The sequence below is a fragment of the Trichogramma pretiosum genome, unplaced genomic scaffold, assembly GCF_000599845.2.
Source record: "Trichogramma pretiosum strain Unisexual culture from Peru unplaced genomic scaffold, Tpre_2.0 scaffold23, whole genome shotgun sequence".
Taxonomy (NCBI): Eukaryota; Metazoa; Arthropoda; class Insecta; order Hymenoptera; family Trichogrammatidae; genus Trichogramma; species Trichogramma pretiosum.
Genome location: NW_019641629.1, coordinates 1279370 through 1305069, shown reverse-complemented (window position 1 = coordinate 1305069; position 25700 = coordinate 1279370). Strand labels below are relative to the sequence as shown.

At 39.8% G+C, this 25700-nt stretch overlaps 7 protein-coding genes across 8 annotated transcripts; 3 read left to right on the top strand and 4 right to left on the bottom strand.

Moving 5' to 3' along the window:
• Positions 1-2970: 2970 nt before the first annotated feature.
• Positions 2971-6123, bottom strand: LOC106654570 (translation initiation factor eIF-2B subunit epsilon-like). The gene is made up of 3 exons (XM_023459120.1): positions 4895-6123; positions 3424-4805; positions 2971-3004 (listed from the first exon to the last, which is right to left on the bottom strand). Exons 1-3 carry the CDS (start codon positions 5984-5986, stop codon positions 2971-2973), a joined length of 2508 nt encoding a protein of 835 aa, XP_023314888.1. The 5' UTR covers positions 5987-6123.
• A 1233-nt stretch (positions 6124-7356) lies between these two features.
• LOC106654604 (TBC1 domain family member 20) lies at positions 7357-9995 on the top strand. The gene is made up of 6 exons (XM_014374530.2): positions 7357-8316; positions 8483-8590; positions 8660-8903; positions 8973-9176; positions 9238-9457; positions 9542-9995. Exons 1-6 carry the CDS (start codon positions 8085-8087, stop codon positions 9848-9850), a joined length of 1317 nt encoding a protein of 438 aa, XP_014230016.1. The 5' UTR covers positions 7357-8084; the 3' UTR covers positions 9851-9995.
• LOC106654979 (group XV phospholipase A2-like) lies at positions 9993-13112 on the bottom strand. The gene is made up of 6 exons (XM_014375159.2): positions 12566-13112; positions 12325-12467; positions 11993-12227; positions 11523-11922; positions 11327-11449; positions 9993-11253 (listed from the first exon to the last, which is right to left on the bottom strand). The coding sequence occupies exons 1-6, from the start codon at positions 12669-12671 to the stop codon at positions 11031-11033; spliced, it is 1230 nt and encodes a 409-aa protein (XP_014230645.1). The 5' UTR covers positions 12672-13112; the 3' UTR covers positions 9993-11030.
• An 847-nt stretch (positions 13113-13959) lies between these two features.
• Positions 13960-15280, top strand: LOC106654612 (heat shock factor-binding protein 1). Of its 2 annotated transcripts, none has more exons than XM_014374550.1 (4): positions 13960-14065; positions 14575-14680; positions 14752-14818; positions 15005-15280. In XM_014374550.1, the coding sequence occupies exons 1-4, from the start codon at positions 13995-13997 to the stop codon at positions 15091-15093; spliced, it is 333 nt and encodes a 110-aa protein (XP_014230036.1). In that variant the 5' UTR covers positions 13960-13994; the 3' UTR covers positions 15094-15280. The 2 variants fall into 2 exon arrangements, with proteins under 2 accessions (XP_014230036.1, XP_014230037.1); XM_014374551.2 differs by lacking the exon at positions 13960-14065 and adding an exon at positions 14271-14465.
• Positions 15281-15378: 98 nt separating this feature from the next.
• LOC106654610 (protein FAM92A) lies at positions 15379-17238 on the bottom strand. The gene is made up of 8 exons (XM_014374548.2): positions 17149-17238; positions 16915-17022; positions 16721-16849; positions 16464-16644; positions 16158-16382; positions 16032-16064; positions 15739-15906; positions 15379-15609 (listed from the first exon to the last, which is right to left on the bottom strand). The coding sequence occupies exons 1-8, from the start codon at positions 17178-17180 to the stop codon at positions 15469-15471; spliced, it is 1017 nt and encodes a 338-aa protein (XP_014230034.1). The 5' UTR covers positions 17181-17238; the 3' UTR covers positions 15379-15468.
• Positions 17239-22864: 5626 nt separating this feature from the next.
• LOC106654611 (alpha-ketoglutarate-dependent dioxygenase alkB homolog 7, mitochondrial) lies at positions 22865-23763 on the top strand. Its single transcript, XM_014374549.2, has 2 exons — positions 22865-22950; positions 23027-23763. Exon 2 carries the CDS (start codon positions 23064-23066, stop codon positions 23745-23747), a length of 684 nt encoding a protein of 227 aa, XP_014230035.1. The 5' UTR covers positions 22865-22950; positions 23027-23063; the 3' UTR covers positions 23748-23763.
• Positions 23764-23839: 76 nt separating this feature from the next.
• Positions 23840-25663, bottom strand: LOC106654609 (ultraviolet-B receptor UVR8). Its single transcript, XM_014374546.2, has 5 exons — positions 25465-25663; positions 24712-25264; positions 24417-24644; positions 24182-24343; positions 23840-24110 (listed from the first exon to the last, which is right to left on the bottom strand). Exons 1-5 carry the CDS (start codon positions 25528-25530, stop codon positions 23932-23934), a joined length of 1188 nt encoding a protein of 395 aa, XP_014230032.1. The 5' UTR covers positions 25531-25663; the 3' UTR covers positions 23840-23931.
• Between the last annotated feature and the right edge of the window lie 37 nt (positions 25664-25700).

Sequence of the window (25700 nt, the reverse complement as noted above, 5' to 3'; positions counted from 1 at the left end):
GGCCGGACGCCTCTGCAATGGGCCGTGGCGCAACTACTACCGAGCATGGTCGATCTGCTACTGGAACGGGGCGCAGATCTGGCCAATTTCGTCTTTCCCACCGAGGATTACTTCGCCGCGAACGTTAAGCCGCAAAACGGTGAGAATTCGCATCTTTTCAAACTGAGACTGGTCTCGGGCGCGCTGGCCTGCCTCCATCATCTCGCGAATAGAGAATACGAGCTGAAGTTTGCTCAAGCCCGAATGATCATGAAGTCTCTCAACGAGTTCGGTGTTTACAATGAGCCATTGCCGGCCGAACGTTGGTACGAGGAGGACGATGGCGACGAGACGTTCGCGAGGCAAAGCAGAGCGATAGGGGTCGGGAAACTGACGCTCTACGAGCTGGTCCGGTTGCCACCCAAAGTGGCAGAAAAACGAGTCGCCTATCAGGACTACTTCGAGCTGTGGCGCTCGAGGAAGCTGTCCGAGCTAGCCGAGGCCCGTCAAGCGGCTTGCTGCAGGCATCTGTGCGAGACGATTGCCAGAAAATTTTACCGAGAATGGGCGCTGTACCCGTTCTGGGATCTGATCTGGCACCGACTGCCCGTCGAGGTCTGCGAGATAGTCCTCGAGACCTTGACGAACCAGGACTTGTATAAAATTTGCGTGATGGATGGAGCATGTCACGCATTGGTGTAGAGAAACATTTGGCATTGATTTTACTTTTAATTTTATTGTAGCTCGATGTTGCCGCTAACGTTTCGACAGATCTCCAAAGACTGAGTATTAGATAAAATGTATTATGGTAAAATGTATCTGAGTATTAGATAAACAAAATAAATATAAATATTGAAATTTTTAATTTTCTTAGATCGTAATTTTATTTTAACCCTTTAACGCCTGAAATGACTATTTTTGGACAACATTTGTAGCGATAAATTATACCGACTAAAGGACCGTAATGTCATCGCCTTCGTTCATCTTTTTCAGCGTGAGCTGTTTTAATAGGGTTGCCTTTCTTGCCGCGCCCTTAGATGCAAATGCATTTTCTAACTTGGTCCATACTTCCCTCGAAGTATTACATATTTTCAATTGCGATAACTGATTTGGACTTACACACAAGATGAAATCAGCTTTGGCTTTTGCATTGTTTCTTTTCCATTCTGCATCAACAGTTGGATTTTGCGTGGCATTTTCTGGTTTCACTGCCGTGCCATTCACATATTGCCACGAATCATTTTTCACTAGCACAGCTTCCATCTGCATCCGCCAAGTCTCGTAATTATTTTTCTCCAACAGTTGGATACGTGTGAGACTATTCATTTTTCACTTATACTGGTACGTGCGAACACTGAACCTCCTGGGCGAAGAAAAAAATTGCTCAGCGAACTTATCACCCAGTTGAAAAAAATTGCATGGATATCCACGTGGAAATCCACAAGATTAGTAATCCTCATGGACCATACAGGGATTCCACGTGGATCGTACAGGGATTCCACGTGGATCATACAGGGATTCCTCGTGGATCGATCATGGGCTGAAAAAAATGCAATCACCACGGATATTCGACTGATCCACGCTGATTTTTTTTCAATCCTCGTGGATGTGGAACTTTTTCTCGATCACGCGCTCGAAACATCCGCGAGGATTCGCGGCGAATCAGCACGGATTTTCGACTGATCCACGTTGATTTTTTTTCAATCCTCGTGGATGTAGAACTTTTTCTCGATCACGCGCTCGAAACATCCACGAGGATACGCGGCGAATCAGCACGGATATTCGACTGATCCACGCTGATTTTTTTTCAATTCTCGTGGATCGATCGAAAATCAACGAGGATTGCAAATCCCCGTGGTTTACGTACGTGGACTCTTTATATGATCCATGTTCGATCCACGTGGAATCAATGTCCCATCCTCAAGGAATCTCTGTATGATCCACGTGGATATCCACGCAATTTTTTTCAACTGGGCACTTATTAATTTTTTTCTTTTGAAACCCCTAGGCCCATAACCTATTAAGATTAAAGGAGAAAGGAGTCAAATTACCATACACAATGGTTAATGCAAATATAAATTTAATATAATGACTAATGACTAATTGCTCAAGCGTAGATCAAACCTATAGGTGGTTTCATTCTTAACATTGAACTGGATCAACGCATTTTGCGCGCTCTTTAAGGAGGCTGTAGCGATGCAAGGTGGTTCTGTATTAAAGCGCTACATGCGCAATGCTATATCCGTTACGCAGCGCACAGCGTTAGCATGGCAGAACATAAGGAAAAAGTGTTGGACTCTTAATATCTTTTTTATTTGCCTGGAAACATCCATTTATAATTATATCATTCGAAAGCTAATGAAATTTTCTATAACATATGTTAATTTCATTAACTTGTAAAGAGATTTGAGCTCACAGTACACTAACAACTGCCACTTCCCATTTGATTCAATGTTAAATGGGCGAAACTTTCAATTTCATTATTTCCTAAATTTGCATGGAAACCCCCAATTTTTTTTTTTTACCAAAAATCTTGTAATTTCATGAACTATCAGTGGTTAAAATCTCACTCCGGTCTAGAGATTTTTTCAATATCGCTACAGCCTCCTGAAGTCGATAAAAAAGCTGCGTGACGTAAACGTTGATTTTTATTTTCGTTTTTCAATGTCTCTATAGGCTTTGACGCGAGATGAAGAAGGCGCGTCTTGGCATTTATGTTCGATATGACATAATACCAAATCATTATAGATTTTATTGGTTTTGCATCAAATGCACTATCAACTTTTGAAAGAAATTATTAATTCTTCCAAATTTAATACGATTTCTGAATTGAAAAAGAGATTTCTTTTCTTCGTCTGTGATATAAAATCAATAGGTAATCGAGCTAAATAGATCGAATGCCATTAAACATTGTTTCCGAATTACCGATGCTTCAAAAATATAAGTTAGTTAAGAATTCAAAACTGAATAAGATATTTTCATCAATTTGAATTATTTTAGAGATCTCTTGCTACCTGGATTGATGCTAAAAAAGTCGATAATCTTGATCTTATGAAGTTAATGTTAATAATGAGTTTATCGATACATTTTTTCCTGAGTCCAGTTTTTTTTAAAGATTTTTTTTACTAAAACAATTCCTTGATAAGCATAGAGAAGTTATTATTTTTTCAACGTGTACAAATATTTACAATATATTGTAATATGATAATATTTAATGAAGATCAATATATTATATTACAATATATAATATTTACAATAATGTATCGCAACCCAGCGATGGTATGATATTTAAGAAGATCTTCTTGTCATTCTTCTTCTCTTCCTTCTTATCTTTCTCCTTCTTCTTCTTTTTTTTCTTCTTCTTCTTCTTCTTCTTCTTTTTCCTCCTTCTCTTCCTCCTTCTCTTCCTCCTCTTCTTCCTCTTCTTCTTCTTCTTCCTCTCTTTCTTCTTCTCTTTCTTCTTCTCTAGCTTCTCGTCTCGCTTCTTCCTCTTCCTCGTCTTCGTCTTCCGTCTCTTCTTCCAGCGGCGGCAGGCGTCCCTCATCTCTCGCTCTCTGTCTCGCTTCCACCCTCTCTCTCCTTCTTTTCTCTTGCTCCGTCTCTTCCGGCGGCAGCATGCGACCCGATTTCACGCCCCACTTTATGGCCCTGCCCATTATTTCGGCCCACCGTTCTCTCATGAACTTGATGATCTTTCGCTCCTCTCGCTGCATGTTCGGGGGGAACTCGGCGTCGTGCCGATACCAGTCCATGGCAACGTCCGTCCCTATGATTCTCTCGTTCACCAGGAAGGCGAACAGATCCTTGACGATCGGCAAGAACAGCGCTCTGTTGTAGACGATGAAATCGTCCAGGGCCTCCAAAAAGTCCTGCTGCGCGTTCGCGTCGTCGCGCACGTGCTCCACCAGTATCTCGTGATAGTACTTCATCATGCCTTCCAGGGTCTCCCAGTACTCGTTGACTCTGCGCTCCTGGGGTACTCCCTCCGTGAGAATGGCGGCCACCTCGAGAAACGACCTCGCTATGGTGTAGGGAAGCTGCTGCAGATTGTCGGGAGTCACGTGCCTGACGATCCGCGACATGACCTCGGAGGGCGCGCGTCCGTCCACGTAGCCCTTCATCACCACGGTGCTGACGCGCAGCAGGAATGCCGCGTTGCTCGACCCGTGGCTGGGAAAATCGTCCAAACCGTCCTCGTCGTGGTCGTCTTGGGTAAAAATTCGATAGACCTCCGACTCGGCGAGCGGCCGCTCGGTCAATCGCCTGGACGTCGGCTCCTTGTCCAGCACGACGCTCGCGAAGTCTCGGGTCTCCGTCACGTTCACGTTGGGCATCACCACGCAATTCGTCAGTCGCGTACCGCCCGGTATCGTGCACCTCGGGAATATTATCGCGTTCTTCAGGTCGCAGTCGTTTCCTATGATCGTCTCGCCGAACAGCAGCGTGTTCTCCAACCTGCACCTCGAGCCGATCTGGCAGTGGTCTCCGACGATCGACCTATCCATGATCGACCCGTCGCCCAACTGGCTCTTGTTACCGAGCATCGATCGGCTGCCGATCAGCGAGCCGTCGATCGCGAGCGACCTCCAGTGCAGGTACGACATGGTCAGGCGGCTCTGCAGCTTGTACGGGCGCAGAGAGTCCGGATGATTGCCCGGGAACAGCGGCGGACACTTGCGTTCGAGGATCCACCTGGTCAGCATCCGGTAGGCGCGCCAGGACAGCACGGGCAGCGAGATCTCCGGGTAGCCGAGCCTCCGCCAGAATATCCGAGCGCCGAAGTCCGCCTCGTTGGCGGCGATGTAATCGACGAACTCCTCCATCGTCTGTCGAAACGAACGAACAAATAAAATAATGAATAAAAATTCGAGAGTCGCAGTTCCGATCGCGATCGCGCGATGCTGTATATATTTACATGGAGACTGGTATTCGCCGCGAAGGCGAGCGGCACCTCCTCGGAGCAGAGGTAGACGCGCGTGTCCAGCATGTCGGTGGCGAACCTGTAGTGCAGGTTATTGACGTCGGGCAGTCTCACGGCCCGCTTGAGGCTCTCGCTCGAGCTCGGGTGCTTGATCATCCTCACCACCTTGTCGTCGTCGTCGTCGTAGAACAGCACGATGCGCTCGTGCCTGAGCGGCGCGTCCCTCAAATTCTCGTAGCGCTTGAAGAGCATCGTCATGATGGCGGCCTCGTCCTCGTCGCGCCTCTCCTGGTACTTCTTCATCAGGTCCGGGAGATCGGCGTTGGTGAATGCCGATCCGCGCACCAGTACGAACTCCGTCTGGAACCAGCCCTTGGCGTGGACGTCCCGGAGAACGTCGCCGAGCGACTCGGCCTCGTGGCCGTAGTAGGCCTTGATCACCTGCTTGTGGGCGAACTGCTGCCTGAGCCTGGCTAGCCAGTGCCGGGCGAGGTCGAAGTTGCGCGTGAAGTACACGTAGACGAGGCGCACCCCGGACTCGGCCAGGCCGTGCAGGGCGTACTCGAGCACGGGTGTGTTGCAGACGGGCAGCAGACTGGTCGGGTAGGCGCGCTCGGCGTGGCGCAGCTCGCGGTCGACGTAGTCGTCGGCGATCACGAGCGCTTGCAGGCAGTAGTTCGGCTTCCAGTGCACCCACTGGGGGTCCAGTACCTGTCTGTCCTTGGGCGTGGGCTCTGGCGAGGGCGAGTCGTGGGCGCCCGGCCTCACGTAGTCCTTCTTCCTGATCACGTCGACGATTTCCGGCTTAAAACTGTCTTTGCTGCTGGGACTCTCTCCGTCCGCCGTGTCACCAGTACTGGGATTCTCCTCGTCCGCCGTGTCGCCAGTACTGGTGGGACTTTTCTCGTCCACCGCGTCGCCCGTACTGGGATTCTCCTCGTCCGCCGTGTCACCAGTACTGGTGGGACTTTTCTCGTCCACCGCGTCGCCCGTACTGGAATTCTCCTCGTCCACCATATCAGCCGTACTACTGGGACTTTTCTCGTCCACCGTGTCGCCCGTACTGGAATTCTCCTCGTCCGCCATGTCGCGCGCGCGAGATTTTTTTTTCTTTTTTCTGTTACGAGAAACTGCTGCTGCTGCTGCTGCCCGAATTTTCAGTCTCGATTTCGAGAGAGACTCGCGCGCGAATAAACCGTCGTGTTTACTGGGACGGTCGTGACTAATTGCCGTACACGTCGTTGGTGTTTACATCGGCTCGATACGTTTCGATTTCGATGATTTTGAATTTTTCAAAATTATGATTGACATAATAATAATTCATAATAAATGAGTGTATTGTTTTTAATGATTCAACAGCTTTGCAGAGCTCAAATTACATTTTCAAGTCGTTCTCCTAAGCTAGGGTTTTATAATTACAATAGAGTTATTGCGCCATATTTCGGACAATTAAGAAAAAAAATGTTTCTTTACTCATTTACAGAGCTCGTGCACGACGTTTGAAAATTTTTCTAAAAATACCTTCTGATAGAAAAAAAAAAGTAATCTTTCGAATGAGTACATACACTTGGCCAAAAAATGCTGGTGATATTTTAAAAATATACCACCTCACTGAACTGTCAAAGATCCTTCGAGCTTGGTACTCGGTTAAATTTTTGTTTTTGACATCTAAAAGCATAATAAATAACATATGTGTCTAGAAGTGCATGAGGAACCTATTGTTGATTTTCAAATTGAACAAAAAACTTTTAAATGAAAATTATTAAGGATTAATGGAGGTGGTCGAAAAATGGATGGATAGTTGTGTAGCCCAATTTTCGACCAGGTCAGAATTATAAATTGAACAACGAACAAGATTTAATAATTTTCAACTGTACTAAGAGTTTTCTCTGAAACAATAACATTTATAGTCTTATAGAAACGAAAAAATATTTTATTTCGTCGAAATTTCGCATATATTTCTATTTATTTGTGTGGTCGGTTATAGGCACATTCACCCTATTATGATCGAGCTGTATCTTTTGTCAAAAATATCTTTCAATTCCTTAGTACTTTGAAAAGTAATTTTTTCAACAAATATAAGGTATCCTCTCATATTTTATTATTTCTCCAAACGCATAAAGAGCTCTAAAAACCGTCGAAAAATCGAAGCTCGAGTCATTCGACCGATCTTTACTCGCTCTGTCGCGAGTGCATAGTTGCGATTTCGATCGGAAGGTGTCGCTCGAGACCGCTCGATTCTGACTTTCCGCGGGCGCGTGTTCATGTGTATGTGTATTTGTATACATGTGTCGCGCAATATCAACGTCGCACAATGTCAACGTGTTTGTGTGTGTGTGTGTATGTTTACACGCACACATGTTAGAATTCTGGAGAAGAGAAAACGTCCGCATGACGCACGCAGATCTGACTGAGTCCCCCTCGCTCACGTTGCAGTTTCGTGCTGCTGCTGCCTGCGATATATAGTCATTTTATTATATACACAACACGTCTGCTGTGGAATGACTGCATACTGACTGATAGCGACAACAACGATTAGTCTCTCTCTCTGCCTGCTCAGAAGTCGGAGATATAGATGAGTCGATGAAATACGTCGGATAATATACGTCGCGGCTCGATTCTCGACAGCAGAGCGTCTCTTGTAAATTATTTAATTATTTAATAAATTATATATTCCATGTGTATACGAGGCGATGTGATTGGGCCACGTTGACACGCGCGCGCGCGAGCAGCCCTCGACGCTCGAGAGCAGCCGTATATAGTGTTTTTCCCCCCCCGGTGGTCGCTGCTGATCGCGCCAGAGAGGGTTAGAAAACCCCCCGTGCGTGCGCGTATATCAATTGATGCCAGTGTCGGAGAGCACACGCTTCTGCTTATATATTGCGAATTCGCGAATGACGTTGACTGTACTGCGTGACTTGGACATCATGCTCCTGGCTGTGATCGCGACCCGACGACAATTACTGCGGCTTTACCCCGGAAGATAGAGTCAGTTCTGTTTTTTTTTTTTTCGTTTCGTTTCGCGTGCGAATACACATTTATATAGTTGAGTAGTAGGAGATACGCCGTGTGTGCTGTGTGCAGTGTGCTCAGTGCTGTGCGAGCAACACCCGCGCGCGACGTCCAATACAACGACGACAACGACAACAACAACATCAGTATCAGCATCAACCAACGCGTTCGAATGCCAGCTGCTGAGGCCGAAGACGACGAAGCAGCAGCAGACGAAGAGAAGAGCATCGGGGGGAGCGACGACGACGGCAGTCCCAGTGGCAGTAGTCGCGCCGCGAGCAGATATCGCAGCCGACTGCGCGACCATTCCAACGGATTCGTCATGTCCAACGAGGACAGCATCTGGCGCGCCGACGGGCCCGGGGTGCCCGACTGCCCCGACATCGCCCATTTGCACTCAACAGGTGAGCACAGCCGAGCGACAGCGGCACCTCGCACACACACACACGCCTCTGTTCTTCCTCTTCCTTTCTCTCTTTCTCTCTCTGTCTCACTCTCCTTTGACAGCTGTCATTTCTTTTTATCGTCGTATATACTGATAAATCGATCGTGTGTTCGTGTGCACAACAGAGTTGGAGAGGCTGAAGCTCATAGTGATCAAGGGGACGATATCCAAGCCAAATTTAACTTTAAACGAATTGCGATTGCTTAGCCGAAGCAGCGAAGGTCTAGTTCATGGTGAGTTCATTGCGATACGATCAAAGTTTCTCCAACTAATTGATCTCTTTACTGTTTTCTCAATGACAGACAAAATTAGAAAACTTTTATGGCCAAAGCTGCTCAAGTTACCGGAGAAGGAAGATGATGTAGTTGAAAGCCTAGAGGATGTACATAAACTTATCGATGGTGATGTTTATTATCAAATACAGAAAGATGTAGCTCGTAGTAATAGTCATATGCCAGAGGACACTCCTGACGAGGAGATGGAGAAATTCCAGATGGAATTGACACAAATCATATGCTGGGTACTGTCTCGGCATCCAGAGCTCAAGTGAGTACGCCCAAGTATGGCGCTTGTCGTTTGGTGCTCTTTTTTTACTGAACCTTTTGCGTTTTGCAGTTATTATCAAGGCTACAACGATGTGGCTGCTACGGTTTTACTAGTCATGGGCTTGCAACAGGGCTTACAGGTTTTAGAAAAAATTTCTGTGACATTTTTAGAAAGATTTATGGAGAAAACTATGGAAAAAGTTAATCAAGAACTATTTTACATATTTGCATTGTTGGACCGAGAGCATCCGTTGTTATTGGAACACTTAGAAAAGTAATTATACCTTAAAAACTGTTAGCGTTGCTGATAAAATAACAATTTTCTTTTATTACAGTGTAGAACTATTTCCACATTTTGCTTTAGCTGAGTACACCACGTGGTATGCTCACAAATATTCAGAAAATAGGAAACTATTACACAGATTATTTGATTTCTTTCTTGGAAGTCCTCCATTAATTCCTTTATACTTAAGTACCAAAATTGTTGCCTATAGAGATAAGGAAATATTTAATACTACACCAGATATGGGCCATACACATAAAGTTCTTAGTACGGTAAGAAATATTTTCTTTTATTCTCAATTTCAATGTTAAATTAATCAAGTATTAATTTTAAATCACGTGTTTAAAAAAATGTAGTTACCAGATGATTTGCCATTTGAAAAACTTCTATATCACACAACTAAACTGTATCAATTATTCCCTCCTGATTCAATTGACAGTGATGTAAGGGAATTTGATTTCAAAAGAAGAAGAAAAGAACAAGAGTGGAAATCCAGAACAGAAGCTGTACGAAATGAACGTGAAAGACAGCGTAGTTTAAGAGTAGCACGAACACAACAACCAAAAATTCCAATTCGCTTAAGAAATTACAAGACTTTTACAGTTGTTACTATCTTGGCTTTTGGTTTATATGCATTCTTGAAAACTTCTTCAGGACTAAACTGACCATAGCTAAATTTGATATTTTTATTATAGAGTCTAATTTAATTATTATCCTAAGACAGTTATCCTCTAGTGGAAAATGTTTATTTATTGTAATTTAAAATTTTATCTTAGATCAAATGCCAATTTTGCAAAATTTAGATAATTTAATTATATGTTATATTGTGTATAAAATTATTATAATGTATAAACTATATTTTAATATTCCAAAAATCATTTGTTACAATTGTTTTTACAGTATCTGATTAAACTTTCATAAAATATAACTTGTTGGGCATAATCAATGCATAAATCTGAAAATTCAATCACATACTGTCTAAATATCTATATATTAAATATTCATTTGTACAATGATGGTGTTGGAGAAAATATTTCTAAATGGTGCTGATGTATTAAAAATGTTTTAGTAGAAGTCTCAAGCATTCCTCTGCTGCCTTTATATTGTGTTCAGTTGGCTGAACAATTACTTGAGCAGTATCATTAAATGTATAATTTCTTTACAAAATGTGACATTGCAATTTAATAAGTGAATGTTAATGACAGTTAAAATGGAAGAAAAGCTACTATTTTATGTCTGTAAAATTTTAGATCTAAAGTAATATTTTCTGTGAAATATTTGCGTATGTAATATATTCATAGAAGGTTATTATCAATGTTTGGAAAATTAGTAAAGAAGTACAGAATATTTATTAAAAAATTTCATCAAATGTTATTATATTTTGACACTTCAAACCCTTACCAATTTAAATGAGTTAGGACACAGGATAAAGTAAAAGTAACAGAGTTTTATGAAAGTTATTACATTTTATTGAAAATATTTTATATTTATTATAATTTATATTGCCACGAATCCTAAGACACTGTGTTGTAAATAAGTATACATATGTTTTTAGTCACAGCTCTAGTCAGTCAAAATGAAATAAACTACTTTTGGTAAACTTAATGAAAATTAAATTATTCGTGGAAGTCTGCAAGAATATAAGGCGGCATACAAAAGCTTAACAATAAATATTTGTATACGATTTCTATAAATAACAAGTGTAATCTCACTAACACACAACAGAGTATGAACAATGGTATATTTTTTAAATATCCATGCTCTCTAAGTCAAGTTAATATCAACATTCTTAAAATATTTAATTAATTTAATTGAACCTGAATTCAAAAGAATCTCTGAGTGGTATTAACTAAAGTTTAATACATTTTTAATGTAATCTAGAACTTTTTTGTCACTCAAAATTTGCATATGGTTTACTCCTGGAAAAGGTTGATGATAAATTTTTTGTTTTTGTTTATCAGTCCAATGCATGCAACCTTCCAAACTTCTTATGTTTACTGTTCCATCCCCATTCCCTGGAATTAATTGAGGATAGCCATCAATTGTAATTCCAGGTTTATAATAAAGTCTGAAAAAAAATTTTAATTAATTAACTTAAAGAATACAATTAATTTGTGTCATGTAGAAATTATAAATCTTACTTTTCAACAGTATCAACTTTTTCTCCATGCAAACAATGTAATACTACTCCAGGAGGCCTAAAATCAAGTTGGTACTTTTCATTGTCTTTATAAAATTCCCAACCATTTGGCACATTAATATCTCTGTAATACATCAATTGAAATTTGAGTATTCATCGAATATCATATTAATGAAAATAATAAATTCATAAATTACATTAGGTATTCTTTTATCATAGCAAATGTATAATTTTTGGTTTGAGTTTGTACTAGTACTTCATCATCTTTCCAGAATAATTTAGATGGTAACAACCATCCTAAACTTGGACTAGTAATTTGTTGATCCTTTAAAATACTCTCACGTAATAAATAAGCTCCCAAATCATCACCAATTGCAAAAACTTTGAGAGCTTTGACTGAACCTCCCCATGCCCCAGCCAGGGTTATCAGAGAACTGATATATTTATCTTTCCATTTTTGAGTTTGTCGCTGTAAAAATATCAAAGACATTGGACCACCCATGCTATGAGCTAACAGAGTAACAGGTTGATTAAAATTCATTATGTAAGTTTCTTCAACAAGTTCTTTGAGCTTGGTAAAGTACTCTTCATTTTCATCTGAAAAAATGAAACATTTTAGGATGATGCAATACTTTTATAAGTCCCAGTTATAAAAATTTTTTATTACTTGGTCCTTTTCTAAAATCATAAGGAGCACCACGTAATGATATATTACGAATGTATCCTAAATCTTTAACGAGCATATCTCCAATGTACTTGAAATAAGCACCAGGAGAAGCCTTGCTCGGATCCAAGTATTCCACAACGAAAGGGTCTCCCCACCCGGGGATATTGATATCTACTCCATCTGGGTTTCTAGACGTCCGTGTGGCATTGTCATAGATAAGCTTCATATTATCAATCTACAAAAAAAAATACAAACAATAATCATCAATAAAAATGATTCATCGAGGAAATAAATCACGAAAATAAAAGTTCATTAGTCATTGACGATTTTACCCAGCAATCGATGATTATCGGCACCAGCAGTTCCAAATTCAACCAAATGTTAAAAAATCCCTTGGACGTTTTTTCGCAGACGTAGTGCACCACCGAGGTCTTGTTGATGTGAGCTTCCACCTGGCTACCTCCATCCCCGGGTACTGCGAGAATAAAAGAAATAAACAAAGGTTTACGTCGGGATACCATCGCGCGTACACAACGTGAACAAAGAAAAAAAAAACATATCCACGATTCGTACCCAAAATAACTGGAGATCTTTGCCCTCCTTTAAATCGGAAAGTCTGCGCGAAGCAAACGCAGCACAGCAGCGTTACAGCTAAATAACAAACCGTTGACAATCGCATGGCGAAAATATGCAAGCTTCCGACTCGCGGTCACACGAAGTTCTAATGTTTTCAACGGCACTGTACTTTGCTCCGATTTTATATTGTGTTAAAACACTGGCTCAGAAAAACATGTCTCTTGCGCACGTACTGGTATTATTATTACGTCGAACGACGAGGAGGAGCGCGCGAGTACGTTACACGCTCTCGGTCGGAAAAACATCTCCAGACTGACTTCCCAAAATATTTGAGTTTATTATGCTCATAGAGAGAGAAAGAGAGAGAGTTGGAGGCGTGTATGGTCCGATGCAAATACGCACGACACGACACGCGAGACGTCTCGAGCGAGAGCAATAACACGACGAGCAAAACAGAGAGCGAGAGAAGTAAAAAGTCGCGCGATCAGCTGGCGCGAGTGACGCAGCACTACGCATACAATAACATTGTAACTTCGGCGGCGCATGCGATACTGCTGCAATCGCCTAAGTTTTGTCTGCACCACAACAACAACAACGATATGACAGATCCAAAAAAATGTCCTTGCTACAGCAAAGTTGCCGCGGTTAATTAGCTGAGCGCGATAAAAATCAAGTTAATTAGCGAGCGAGGGAATGTAATGAATTTTTATGTTATTTTGTTTTCGAATTATTTTCCCCCTTTCAACTTGATAGTGCACTACGCGATATTGTAGCTGAAAAATTGAAAGTGTTATTTTCCTCGTGAAAGATAAAGATTTAGAATTGTCCACCGATTCGTTTGACAAGTTGTCAACTGCGGCTCCGGTTTTTTATCGTCATAAATACGAATTTATCGCGATAGGCGAAATCGCAGTTTACTCGCTCCGTTTCAAATTTCATCTTCCATTTAAATGCCGTATTGTATACAGTTATTAAATTTAAATAAAATTACGCTTTATATTCAACTTCAATCACCGAATGAAGAATCAATTTTTTCACTCACATTTTACGAAAAAAATTCTGATTTTGGATGTCGCGATTTCATATTCAATAATTTATAGAAGGGGTTGTTGAGAACACGATGTTTTTTTTTTTCAATTGAAAAATAACAATATGAAATTCCCATTGTATGTTTTTTTCCATAATTATAAAAATATTGAATATTAAAAAATGAGTAATACCAGGCCTCAATATCGTAGAAAAAAATGCAAAAAAAAAAACGCTTGAAACGTTGTGAAATTAGATTATCTATTGCGAATACATTCGGGCTTTAATTAATTCCTCTACTTTGTTTTGCTAATCGCAAAATTGCAGTTGAATCAACTGTAAGACAATATGCAGACGAGGAAAGTGTTCGATACTTTGAATAAGTCTAAGGATTTTCACTATGTGCTTCCCAGCGATATCTGATATGATTGATTTATTTTTTGAATCAGCCTTCATTTCACCCTTAATGTCGTAAGATTCAAAATTATTATTTTCAAATTAACGTTTTTTTACCAAAAGGTGCGGTTTGAATTTCAACGCTATAAGACTTATACATTATTAGACATTGTTCACAATCGTCGTTGTTTGATCGATCATTGATAATTGTGTTGTCAAGGAAGTAGACTTTATAATATGACGAAAAAGGAATCTTCAAAACGTCAATACCAAACATACATAAACGTCGGCACAGTGTCAGCTACGAATGTGTGTGACGTAGTTTCGGAGCGTAGAGGTTATAGGCGTTCAGTGATAGTACGATACAAAGTAGACGCGACAAATTTTAATCCGTAGTGTTGTTGATTGCGTTTGATTTTTTTATTAATCAAGTACAGATTGATCTTTCTTAATTTGCGCTCAAAAATCCGATAACGTGAGTGCTCGTTTGGATTTTGATTTCTGAAAAAAGAATCGAAAACAATGCACTCCTAATTGTTGTTTGTTTGCTCTGATTGTGATACAACTTGTTTGTGTTTTTCCAGAATGGCTGAAGCTAATAATACTGATTTGAAAATCGACGACAGTGAAAACTATGCCATGGCTAATGCCTCGATGGATCCAAAGAATGTTCAAGAGTTGACAAATTATGTGAGTTCAGTTTTGAATTGTGTGTTTTTTGAATGACACTTTATATTAATTCAATAAACTTGTTATTTTAGGTCCAAACCTTACTTGAAAACATGCAGGACAAATTTCAAGCAATGTCAGAACAAATCATTGGAAGAAATATCCTTTTTATGCAATTATCAGTTTAAATTATTAGCTTCATTCAGATATTTTAGCAGTTCTTTTCTTTCTTGATTGACTAAGAAATGACACAAAAATTTTTATAGTTTCTTACAACTAATCTCAGTAACTTTATTAATCTGCAATTACAATATTATTTACATGTTATTCCTTAAAGAGAATTACTAGATGAAATGGGCAATAGGATAGACGACTTGGAGAGGAGCATTGGTGATCTGATGGCTCAAGCAGGAGTCGAAAGCGGCGGAAATTAATTGAATTGATGCTTGTTGAATAATGAGAAGAACAATTTAAAAAACTGTATTACTTTTTATACCTATTTGCACTAGGATACTCAATGTACAAACAATTCTGCATGTTTAGAATCTGTAATTGAATAGAGAATTTCAGAAATTTTCTAAACGTCATGATTTTTACTCGAATGAAATTACTCAATTTTTACAGTACGTATATTATTTATAAGTAACTTATGCTGTGAATCAATGAGGATGTCAAGTTCTTTTGATATTTGGGAAGGGAGGGAACCATTTTCAAGACAAGACGATTGGTTTTCTTTCTTTTCGCAGCTTTTTTTCTCTACAAAATACAATTAACAGTGTACGCTTAAAAAAAAACGTCAATCAACTTATTTACATGGTTTTGAGCCGAGATCTCACTAATTTTTTGTCTCGAATCGAGGACGTCTCCTCGGAGTCGTCGGAGTCGCTGTCGTTGTACTCCTCGATCTCCACCGATTCCGACGAGTTCGTCTGCGCGGTCTTGGTGGAATCCTAAACGAAGCACAAAATACACATTGAAACATATATACAATTTTTTGCGGAAAAATAAACGTAATAATGAGCTTTCACACTTAAGCAGTGCAGTTTTGTCGTTATTTCTCGTGCATGTATGATAATTACCAAAGAACCCGAAGTTCTGTGCATCTTTTGCTTTCTCAGGCTGGTGGGCGAGGGCGAGGAACGATTGTTCAGATTCATCAGCGAGTAGGACTGACGAAAACCACCGGATCTCTTGTTGTTGGAGGCCGAACTCGACGAGTCCTGGGATTTCATGGCCGTTCTGAATTCCTACAAGACAACGAAGATCGTCTCAATCTCACTGAATTTGCGATAGACGATATGTTCGAGTGGTGTATGATACAATTTGATTGGTGCGAAAAGGATTATATATCAATTGATTGTAACAAGATTACCCTATTCAATTCTCCTCTCGCTAATTGATAGTTCTGCGATAGCACAAAATGACGTATTAAAAACACATTGGTAATAAACGAGTTTGCGTAATTTAACAGGATGTGGTGGAAAATGACTAAACGCACCTCCAAATCGTGAAGCTCGTCCATCTCGGCCACGTCCTGATAGGCTTTCGTGAGCAGCTCCACGGCCTTGGCGTGAAAGCTCAGCTGGACCGTGATGAAATTCGTCATTATCGTCTTGACGTCGTGCAGCTTTTGCTTCTCGAACGAGTCGATCTGCTCCTCGAGGCCCTTGACCACCCTCGACACCTCCACGGTGGCTTTCATCAGGTTCGTCTTGGCCTGTGCCTGTAATACATATTCTCGATAATTCGCCATAATGCCGGAAAATCGAGAGCAGCTGATCATCGAATATACGGGCCCACTTACGATTCTCTGCTGATTCTTGGGATTTTCCTCGCGCACCTTTTCCAGCAGTCGTTTGCGCTTGAGCTCCTCGTCGCGAGCCGCGAAGGTGTTCCTCACGTTTTCCTTGGCTCTCTTGCAGGTGTTCTGGTACTGAGACAGAGGCACCACCACCTTGGCATTGAGCCTCTGCACTTCGGCATCTCTGCGTACGGCCGACGTCCGGAGATCGGTAAAAGCAGGTAAAGTAATATCGATACGCGACGATTGACTTTGCTCACCTGTAATCACCCACGACGCCCAGAGTATTGGCGAAATTCGTCAAGCAGCTGCTCATCGATCGGTTGATGTCCTCCGAGTCCGCATAAATTTGTATAGTTTTCACCACCTCGTCATTTTTATCCCTCAATCTAAAAATGATCGAAGAGTCAAGTCAAAAATCGCTACGCGATTCGTAGGATTTTTTTTTTTGTACCTGGCGGCTTTCCTCGTGTACGCGGCGAATACCGTGCAGAGCTCGGCAAAGTGTTTCTCCACCGCGTCGATGCGATCCTGCACGAATTTAGCCTCCTTCTCGCGGTCGCTATGCGAGACCATGAAAAACATAACAAAAAATAATGCTCGTGTATACTTTTCTCTTCTAACGTGTATCAAAAGACACGTCTCCAATTCGAATAATTTGACATTGCAATGAAAAAAAAAAACGAACCCAATGCTTCCCTGCGATCTCGTGCGAAACATTATGCGTGCTTTTTATCTGGTAAAATTGGCAGTGCTGCGGCTCGACTCGGCAGGGCAGTTAGCAACGGACTGACGACGCTCCGTGGAGAACAATTGACTATTAGGTATATGGCAGCAGGTGGTGGTGAGTTACGTTACTTCCGAGGGTGGGAAGGGGGAGGAGGAAGGGGTAAAACGTCGACACAATTCGCAACAGTGCATTTCATATTTTTATTGGGAAGTAGTACATTTCAATGCAATCAATCAGAATTTTCTCTGCAGAAACTTTACAATGTGAAGTATGTCGATAAATCAAGATTTGCTTGAGGATCGGTTGCACAGATGCTGAGCGGTTCGATAAAGAACGATTTAAGATCTACGTATTATTTAAAAAAAGTACAATAATATCTTGAAATAAAAATTCCCGAATTAATGTCTCACATTTAAGCTTAACAAAATAAAAATAATTTCACAATAATTTCCTAACGATCACTTCATTCTCAAGAAAAATACAAAATTTTCGAAAAATTAATACAATTTCGATCTCTCTCAAAATTTAAGTGTTTTTTTGTTCGAATACTTGTTCGCGGAATTACTATTAACACTCATAGTGCTCATGGGCTAAGACTCATGGGCCGAAACACTACTCGGCGGATACGTACGACGGCCTGGCCTATGTAAACGCTAATCTTACATAAGACATAAAATTAATTCTTATATGGTTGGTAGTCTCCTTGATCACTTGATCAGAATTTTTCGGTCCGAACATCTTTGATTTAAATTGTAAATAACTCGAATGTTTACTAGTTGTAAATAAGCCGTTAAAGGTTTTCATGCAGGCGACGCTCAGTCCATAATGTCCCATATCGTCATTGAAAAGTTTGGTGGAAATGGCCTCCTGATTGTCAAAGCACGTCGTCATACCGGCATACGTCAATCGCGTGGGTCTTCCATCCAGGCCGATTTTAACCAGGTGCTTGCCGTCTATGAAGGGACTTGCTCCAGTCACGTCTTTGAAGGCCAGAAATCCTTGGCCCTCGGGCAAATTGTGAATGACTCGCGTAGGCCCGAAATCCTCGCCGGTGACGGCCGAGAACCACTCGATGTCTTTGTGCTCGCCAAGCTTGAACTGTGTGCATTTCATTGTGATTTCGTTCGGTTGAGAGCATAGGCCGATCAATCCGTTGGCTATCGAGACCAAAGGTGGGTACGCACTTTCGATGTGAGTCAAATTTTTTCGTTGACCTGGAACGGTGAAAAATATCTTATTAAGATTAATTCGAATTATAAGAATTGAAAAAAATTTGTTTGCTTTATTAATTACCGTTGGACTGAATAAGAGTTATCGTCGTTAAGATTTTTTTGCGACTGCTATGAAATGATGTTTCGATAAACAAATAGCCCTCGTCTTTTGACAACGGAACAATAAGTGACTCGATCAAAGATTCCGTGGGGTAAGTGAGCAATGTATCGACCGGCGAAGCAAATCCTTCAGCGTCGATCGATGATCTATAAACTTTTCCACTGACAGCTGACACAACTTCAAAATCATCTTCTCCTTTGAGATATCTCAGTTTGTTAAATTCCTTAATAACAGCATCATCGTTTACATTTACAATCAGCTGATCGAGATCTTCCGAAAGTTTGGTCGTTTTGACTTGACAATTGGAAAAATTGACGACACTGAATCGCATGTGATACTTGACCGGAGGACTCGGGATCTTCTCGAACCAACGTACGATTGCTCGATCCTCGCCCAGCCGATCGACCGCAATGAGACGCGTTTGGATGATGCCGCCGGATTCGGAGCGCAGCGTGATGTTGCACTCGTTTCCTGCTCTCGAGTAAATCTCCGTTCGACGTAGAGTACATTCCTTAGTCTGCTCGCCGTTTCTGTCGCAAAAGGCGTAATATATGGTGGAATTTTCGACGCCACCCTCACTGAGAGCCAAATTTTTAACAAATCTGTCATTGAACGATGCACTTTTTACTTCAGTTAAAAATGGAGCTGTGTCGTCGAAGAATATGCCGTTCAGTACCGCAAAAGTTGCCCAAAGTATCCCGAATGTCCCCATCGTTGCTCAGCTCGTTGCTACAGTCAAACCGACACTGAACTTCTAGACTTTTTTCTCGTCCGGGTTATGCATATGTGCGTTAGATTCGAAGTGAGAAAGTGAAATTATGAGCAGGTGCTAAGCTCGCACTCGGAGAAATCGACCGAGAAAAATGCGTAAAAGGCAAAAGAAAAATTTTGGTTTCTATAATCTCAAAATCGAGGGCAGTAATTTTAGACGGAATTTTAAGAAAAGCAAGAACTTCAGCGAAGCGTCAAGTCTCCTCTGCAGAAATTCAAATGTTTCTTTGTTAAACACTGTAACTCAATGGTCGTTTTTGCTTTCTCATAGAGGAAGTTATGTTATAGGCTTGAAAATGAGATCTGGAACCAGACGTCGTAGGAAAATTTTGGTTCCACATTTGGAAAAAACATTGAATTACCAACAAATGTCTGTATGAGTATTTGTCTTCTCGTCCTTTTGGATAAGATAATACAGACAGAGTAAGTAAGGTTCAGTAGTTTCTATTTAAGGGAATCTTACACAAAATTCTAGAGATCCCTCGGTTTTTTTTGGAGTTTCGTATACGAAAATGAAAATATGTTTGTATAGAAATTTTCCTTTCAATTACCAAACCTCTTTGCCAATAAATGGGCAGTGGTTTTTATTTTATCATAAAAAGATTTTTTTTTAAATGTTTACAGTCTTATTACTTATAAAAATTTTAAAATACAAAGAGCGGAAAATTTGCAATTGGCACCCACATATGTTCAATCTTGGCCACCCTAATGATAGTTATAGTTTGAAAAAAGAAAATCTTAGTTTGCTTAAGGAACCGCAGCCAACCCATTGGTCTAGAGTTTTATTCTTAAAGTGTAGTTATTTCTATCTGTATGCATATATTTGAATAAAATTCAATGTTATCTTAACTTCTATATTCTATTAATCCCCGAATTGTTGTCTCGCATTGAAGCTTAACAAAATGAATATAATTTCATAATAATTTCCAAACAATCACCTCATTTTAAAGAAAAATACAAAATTTCCAGATAATTTATACAATTTCGATCTCTCCCAACATTTAAGTGTTTTTTTATTCGAATACTTGCGTTCACGAAAATATCATTAACGCTCCTGGTACTCATGGGCTGGGACAGGTTGGGCGAATACCTGGTTTTTAACCAGGACTCATACAAGGACGGCAGTCTTGTTGTCAGATTAATTATTGTATCGTTGTCTGTCTTGCCGATAGACGCATTTGTATTGTATTTATTTCGAGAGTCAAAGTAGCTGTTGTATAAAGTAGAAAGTAGTTTAAAACGAATGCGACGTGAATCAAAAATTATCCTTGAATAACTCGATTAGAATTTTCCGGTCCAAAGGTGCTTGATTCAAATGTGAAATAAGTCGAATCGGTGATACTATCATCGTCAGAGGTTTTCATGCAGGCGACGCTAAGCCGATATCGGCCCTTATCGTCAATGAAAAGTTTGGTGGAAATGACCTCGTGATTGTTTGTGCACTCCCTTTCGGAATGCGTCAATCGCGTAGGTCTTCCATCCAGGCCGATTTTAACCAGGTACTTGCCGTCTTTGAAGGGACTTCCTCCAGCCACGTCTTTGACGGCCAGAAATCCTTGGCCCTCCGGCAAGTTGTGAATGGCTCGCGTAGGCCCGAAATCTTCGCAGCTGAGGGACGAGAACCACTTGATGTTTTTGTGCTCGCCGAGCTTGAACTGTGTGCATTTAATTGTGCTTCCGATTTGTGGAGCGCAAACGCCGATCAATCCGTTGGCTATCGATACTAAAGGTGGGTGCGCACCTATGATATGAGTTAAATGTCGTCTTTGCCCTGTAGAAAGTGTCTTATTAATGTTAATTCGAATCATGAGAATTAAAACGAATTTATTTTGTAATTAATTACCATTGGACTGAATAAGAGATATTATAATTTTAATTGTGTCGGGCCCATACGGAATTGATGTTGTTTCGATAAACAAATAGCCCTTGTCTTTTGACAACGGAAAAATAAGTGACTCGACCAAAGATTCCGTGGGGTAAGTGAACAATGTATCGACCGGCGAAGGAAATCCTTCGGCGTCGATCGATGATCTATAAACTTTTCCCCCAACAGCTGACACAACTTCAAAATCATCTTCTCCTTTGAGATATCTCAGTTTGTTAAATTCCTTAATAACAGCATCATCGTTTACATTTACAATCAGCTGATCGAGATCTTCCGAAAGTTTGGTCGTTTTGACTTGACAATTGGAAAAATTGACGACACTGAATCGCAGGTGATACTTGACCGGAGGACTCGAGATCCTCTCGAACCAACGTACGATTGCTCGATCCTCGCCGAGCCGATCGATCGCAATGAGACGCGTTTGGATCATGCCGCCGGATTCGGAGCGCAGCGTGATGTTGCACCAGTCGTCCAGTTTCACGTAAGTATCCGCGGCTCTTCGCATTACAATACATTCCTTCTTCGTCTGCTCGCCGACTCTGTCGCAATAGGCGTAATATATGGTGGAATTTTCGACGCCACCCTCACTGAGAGCAAAATTGTTAACAGATTTGTAATAATGGAACGATGCACTCATTAATTCAATTGTACGTGGAGCTGTTTCGTCGAAGATCCGCTCGTTTGCAGCCGCGAACATCACGCAAAGCATCTCGATTATCCGCATCGTTGCTGATATACTATATATAATACAATTTGATATACTCGCTGATCTTAGCTCGTTGCTATAGCCAAACCTATACTGAACTTCTAGACTTTTTTTTCGTTCGAGATATGCGTTAGGTGCGAAGTTAGAAAGTGAAATTATAAGCAGGTGCTACGCTCGCGCTTGGAGAAATCGACCGAGAAAAATTGTAGCTTCTATAATCTCAAAATGGATGACAGTAATTCGTTGTTATACCACTCTAACTCAATGGTTGTTTTTTGCTTCCTCATAGAAGAAGTCCTGCGACAGCTCGAGATTTGGAACCAGACGTCGTAGGACAATTTGGTTTATACATATTTGGAAACTACATTGAATTACCAACAAATGTCTGTATGAGTTTTTGTTTTCTCGGCCTTTTGGCTAACATAGAAGTGTATAATGGTCGTGATTGTCTGGTAGTTAGGATTCGAGACAGTGAATCAAAATTTAAAAATACGAATTTTCACGTTAACAACCGATGCCTTTTATTAATATTACTTTTTATGAGGAAGCTCTTTGCCAATAAATTGGCAGCGGTTTTTAATTTACATGAAATTTTCAGGGTGCATTATAATAGGGTTGAAATTGTGTGGTATAGCTTTTGGTAGTGATCGAAATGCAATTGTATGCATTTTTTATGCACTTTTGATGCAGTGTCTAACATTTTTCTCCGGTCGATACAACTTGTTTCTTTTTTTCAGAATGGCTGGAACTAACGATACTGATTTTAAAATTGACGTCAGTGAAAATTATGCCATCTTTAATGGCACGATGGATCAAATGAATGTTCAAGGGTTGACAAATAAACGTGTTTTTTTCTTAAAATAACGATTAATGAATTAATATCCCGACTTATGAATTTTTAAATATTTCAATTTTTCCGCGCCACGCGCTTAGCTTTTTGTCTGCTATAGTGGCGAGATGTCATCTGGATAGGTTACGTTTTTGAATACAACATAACGACATAACTTATTCGAGTTGTTTTAAATGAACATAGTGGGTGTCTAGTTTTGTCTAAAAATCGATTGAGGTGAATTATCAATAGTGTTGTAACATTTCTTCATATTTATTTATTTTTTTTAAATTTTTTTGTGTAATGTTTCCAGTTTTTGACTTGTAAACAACACTTGACAGCTCTTCAAAATGCTGATAAAAACAATTCAGTCCAAGTGGAAGTTGTTCAGAAGACCAATAAATATCATAAGACAAAGTTGTTCGAATGCAGATAATAAATTAGTAAAAGATGAGAACAACAATGACAACTTTAAAAATTGGAAAGAAAAATTGCACTCAAACATGTTGGTCTATGAAAATTTCATCACAGAGGACGAAGAGAAAAGTCTTCTCGATGAAGTTGACCCTTACATGCAACGTTTGAGATATGAATATGATCACTGGGATAATGCCATTCATGGTTACAGAGAAACTGAATTTCCTCGATGGAATCCTGAAAATACAAAAGTCATTAATAGAATTAGGGAAAAAGCCTTTCCACCTGAGATGCAACAACTTGGTTTAGTTCATGTTTTGGATCTTGCTGAAGATGGCTGGATTAAACCTCATGTTGATAGTCATCGGTTTTGTGGAGAAATCATTGCAACTATTAGCTTATTAAGCGATGCAATAATGAGGCTCACTTATGTTGGACATGAAAAACAATATTGGGATGACATTTTTGTGCCAAGGAGATCACTATACATAATGAAAGGTGTTGCTAGACACAAATACAATCATGAAGTATTAAGCAAAGAAGACTCTATTTTCAATGGAAAAGTTGTAGATAAAAAAAGACGGATTTCCATTATTTGTAGAAGTGAACCAGAATAGTTGCGTAACAGTTGTAAAATTTAGTGTACATAGTAATTGCCTACTGACTAAGATTTGTGAAAATAAATAGTCATCTTCTTTTTAAAATAAACCAGTTGTTTATAAAAATATAATTCAATTGTTAATATATAAAACATATCTATAAATCTGTAAAATGAGTCTATAATACATATTTATAAATCAATTAATCTGATTCATCTTTTTTAACAATAGCAAAGCAATGTGCTGCCCCTGTTCCAATGTGAAGTATTTCTTCATGAGAATGAGGTATTGGTACAGCTGTTGGTTCATATATATCATCAATATGACCTACTCCACAGCTCCCATGTTCATTCCAACCCCATGAGAATACTTGGTTATTATCTGAAAAATTTGACTGTGTTTAGAGACTCATGTAATTGTAATTGAATTATTAAATTAAAATTTTTTTTTACCACATAGCATAAGATTGTGTTGTGAACCAATACAAAATTCTTTAATTTTGTGAGGAATCTCAACTTGTTTCGCAGTCCATGTATCAGTACAAATAGGAGTCATATTGGTTAATCCTAATTGACCATAGGCATTTCTACCCCACAAATATACTTTATTTTCAGCTAAATATAGAAAGAGAGAAATTAAATCCAGTACCTTTTAAGTAAACTTTGACAAAACAAAAAATTTACTCACAATTCATTATAGCTGAATGGGTCCAAGCGCAATAAACTTCTTTACAAATGCCAAAATTTTTCAGACCTTCTACCTCCATTGGTTTTGTAGTTTGTTTAAACTTAGAAATATCTACACCTAGCTGGCCATACCTATTGTCTCCCCAAGCAAAAACTTTATTATCATTTGTACATATTACTGTATGATATTGTCCACAAGAAACACTGCTAACATTATCTAAGCCTGGAACTGTATAAAAATTAAAATTAATTAGAATTTCTAATAAAATTCTCAAAATGAATGATAAATAATATACCTTCTACAAATTCATTAGAATTAGTTGCATCTTGCAAGTCTCTGCCCAGTTGTCCTTTATTTCCAGCTCCACTTGTTAAAACTTTATTGTCACAAGTAACAATGGCAGAATGCCTCAATCCCAAAGATATCTTTTTCACTGGTCTGTCCAATTGAAGATGCTTTGGTTTATTAGTTTTAACACCAATAGGTAATAGACCACCCAATTGGCCATATAGATTAGAACCCCAAGCATAAACAAGACCATCGTCTGTCAGGGCCATTGAACAATCCCAACCACATGCAACGTCAACAATTTTCAAGTCATCTAAACCAGACACTTTAACAATTACGTAGGTTTGTTCTGTGGTTCCAGCCTGACCTCTGACATTCCACCCACAGCTATAAACTTTGCCGGCTTTGTCTATCATTAAAGTATGACCGCCTCCTCCAACTATTTTCTCAATATCAATTGGATCTAAATTAATATGAGTCAAGTTAATTTCTCTGGGTGTCAACACTTCTTCTTTGTGTGCTCCCCGGCCAAGTGCAAGATTGTCATGAGAGTTTGCACCCTAAAAATGGTAAAATAGTATAATAGTATGATTTTTTTTATTATCAATGAAAACAAATCATATCAAACTCTTTGAAAAATGTATCAACATTTTAACGGCATGATTGTATTTCTTAGAAACGTTTAATATAATTATGCAAACCATCAAGAATTTTGAACTTTTGATTTGAAAAATTAACAACAATTGTAATATTTGCTCACCCATCCATATAAACGGCCAAACTTGACTTTATATTCTGTTTTTGGCACAGTTTTAGCAGCAGTCATGATTGATTTCTATGTACAAAAAATTGCCAAAAAAAAAAGAGTCCACTGACAGTTCGAAAAATATCCTCAAACCATAGCAGACACGAGCCTTTCACTTTCGCGTTTAGGCAGATGTATCATGTATCTCCAATTTCTAATCTAAAATTGTAAACACACAACTTCTGACACAG

What these genes read in the sequence shown, in the direction of transcription:
- LOC106654570 (XM_023459120.1), bottom strand. Translation starts at nt 5,986, where the DNA reads ATGGCGGACGAGGAGAATTCCAGTACGGGCGACACGGTGGACGAGAAA. An exon ending in CGGCGAATACCAGTCTCCAT is followed by an intron (nt 4,806 to 4,894) that starts GTAAATATATAC and finishes TCGTTTCGACAG; the next exon opens with ACGATGGAGGAGTTCGTCGA. An exon ending in GAAGAAGAAAGAGAAGAAGA is followed by an intron (nt 3,005 to 3,423) that starts AAGAGAGGAAGA and finishes CGACTTTTTTAG; the next exon opens with CATCAATCCAGGTAGCAAGA.
- LOC106654604 (XM_014374530.2), top strand. Translation starts at nt 8,085, where the DNA reads ATGCCAGCTGCTGAGGCCGAAGACGACGAAGCAGCAGCAGACGAAGAG. An exon ending in CAGCGAAGGTCTAGTTCATG is followed by an intron (nt 8,591 to 8,659) that starts GTGAGTTCATTG and finishes TCTCAATGACAG; the next exon opens with ACAAAATTAGAAAACTTTTA. An exon ending in TCTCGGCATCCAGAGCTCAA is followed by an intron (nt 8,904 to 8,972) that starts GTGAGTACGCCC and finishes TGCGTTTTGCAG; the next exon opens with TTATTATCAAGGCTACAACG.
- LOC106654979 (XM_014375159.2), bottom strand. Translation starts at nt 12,671, where the DNA reads ATGCGATTGTCAACGGTTTGTTATTTAGCTGTAACGCTGCTGTGCTGC. An exon ending in CGATAATCATCGATTGCTGG is followed by an intron (nt 12,228 to 12,324) that starts GTAAAATCGTCA and finishes TTTTTTTTGTAG; the next exon opens with ATTGATAATATGAAGCTTAT. An exon ending in AAAGTTGATACTGTTGAAAA is followed by an intron (nt 11,254 to 11,326) that starts GTAAGATTTATA and finishes ATTTTTTTTCAG; the next exon opens with ACTTTATTATAAACCTGGAA.
- LOC106654612 (XM_014374550.1), top strand. Translation starts at nt 13,995, where the DNA reads ATGTGCTTCCCAGCGATATCTGATATGATTGATTTATTTTTTGAATCA. An exon ending in TTCAAGAGTTGACAAATTAT is followed by an intron (nt 14,681 to 14,751) that starts GTGAGTTCAGTT and finishes TTGTTATTTTAG; the next exon opens with GTCCAAACCTTACTTGAAAA. An exon ending in AGAACAAATCATTGGAAGAA is followed by an intron (nt 14,819 to 15,004) that starts ATATCCTTTTTA and finishes AAAGAGAATTAC; the next exon opens with TAGATGAAATGGGCAATAGG.
- LOC106654610 (XM_014374548.2), bottom strand. Translation starts at nt 17,180, where the DNA reads ATGTTTCGCACGAGATCGCAGGGAAGCATTGG. An exon ending in CCAAGAATCAGCAGAGAATC is followed by an intron (nt 16,383 to 16,463) that starts GTAAGTGGGCCC and finishes TATGTATTACAG; the next exon opens with GCACAGGCCAAGACGAACCT. An exon ending in ACGAGCTTCACGATTTGGAG is followed by an intron (nt 16,065 to 16,157) that starts GTGCGTTTAGTC and finishes GTGCTATCGCAG; the next exon opens with AACTATCAATTAGCGAGAGG.
- LOC106654611 (XM_014374549.2), top strand. Translation starts at nt 23,064, where the DNA reads ATGCTGATAAAAACAATTCAGTCCAAGTGGAAGTTGTTCAGAAGACCA.
- LOC106654609 (XM_014374546.2), bottom strand. Translation starts at nt 25,530, where the DNA reads ATGACTGCTGCTAAAACTGTGCCAAAAACAGAATATAAAGTCAAGTTT. An exon ending in TTGGCCGTTTATATGGATGG is followed by an intron (nt 25,265 to 25,464) that starts GTGAGCAAATAT and finishes TACCATTTTTAG; the next exon opens with GGTGCAAACTCTCATGACAA. An exon ending in ACACAATCTTATGCTATGTG is followed by an intron (nt 24,111 to 24,181) that starts GTAAAAAAAAAT and finishes CAAATTTTTCAG; the next exon opens with ATAATAACCAAGTATTCTCA.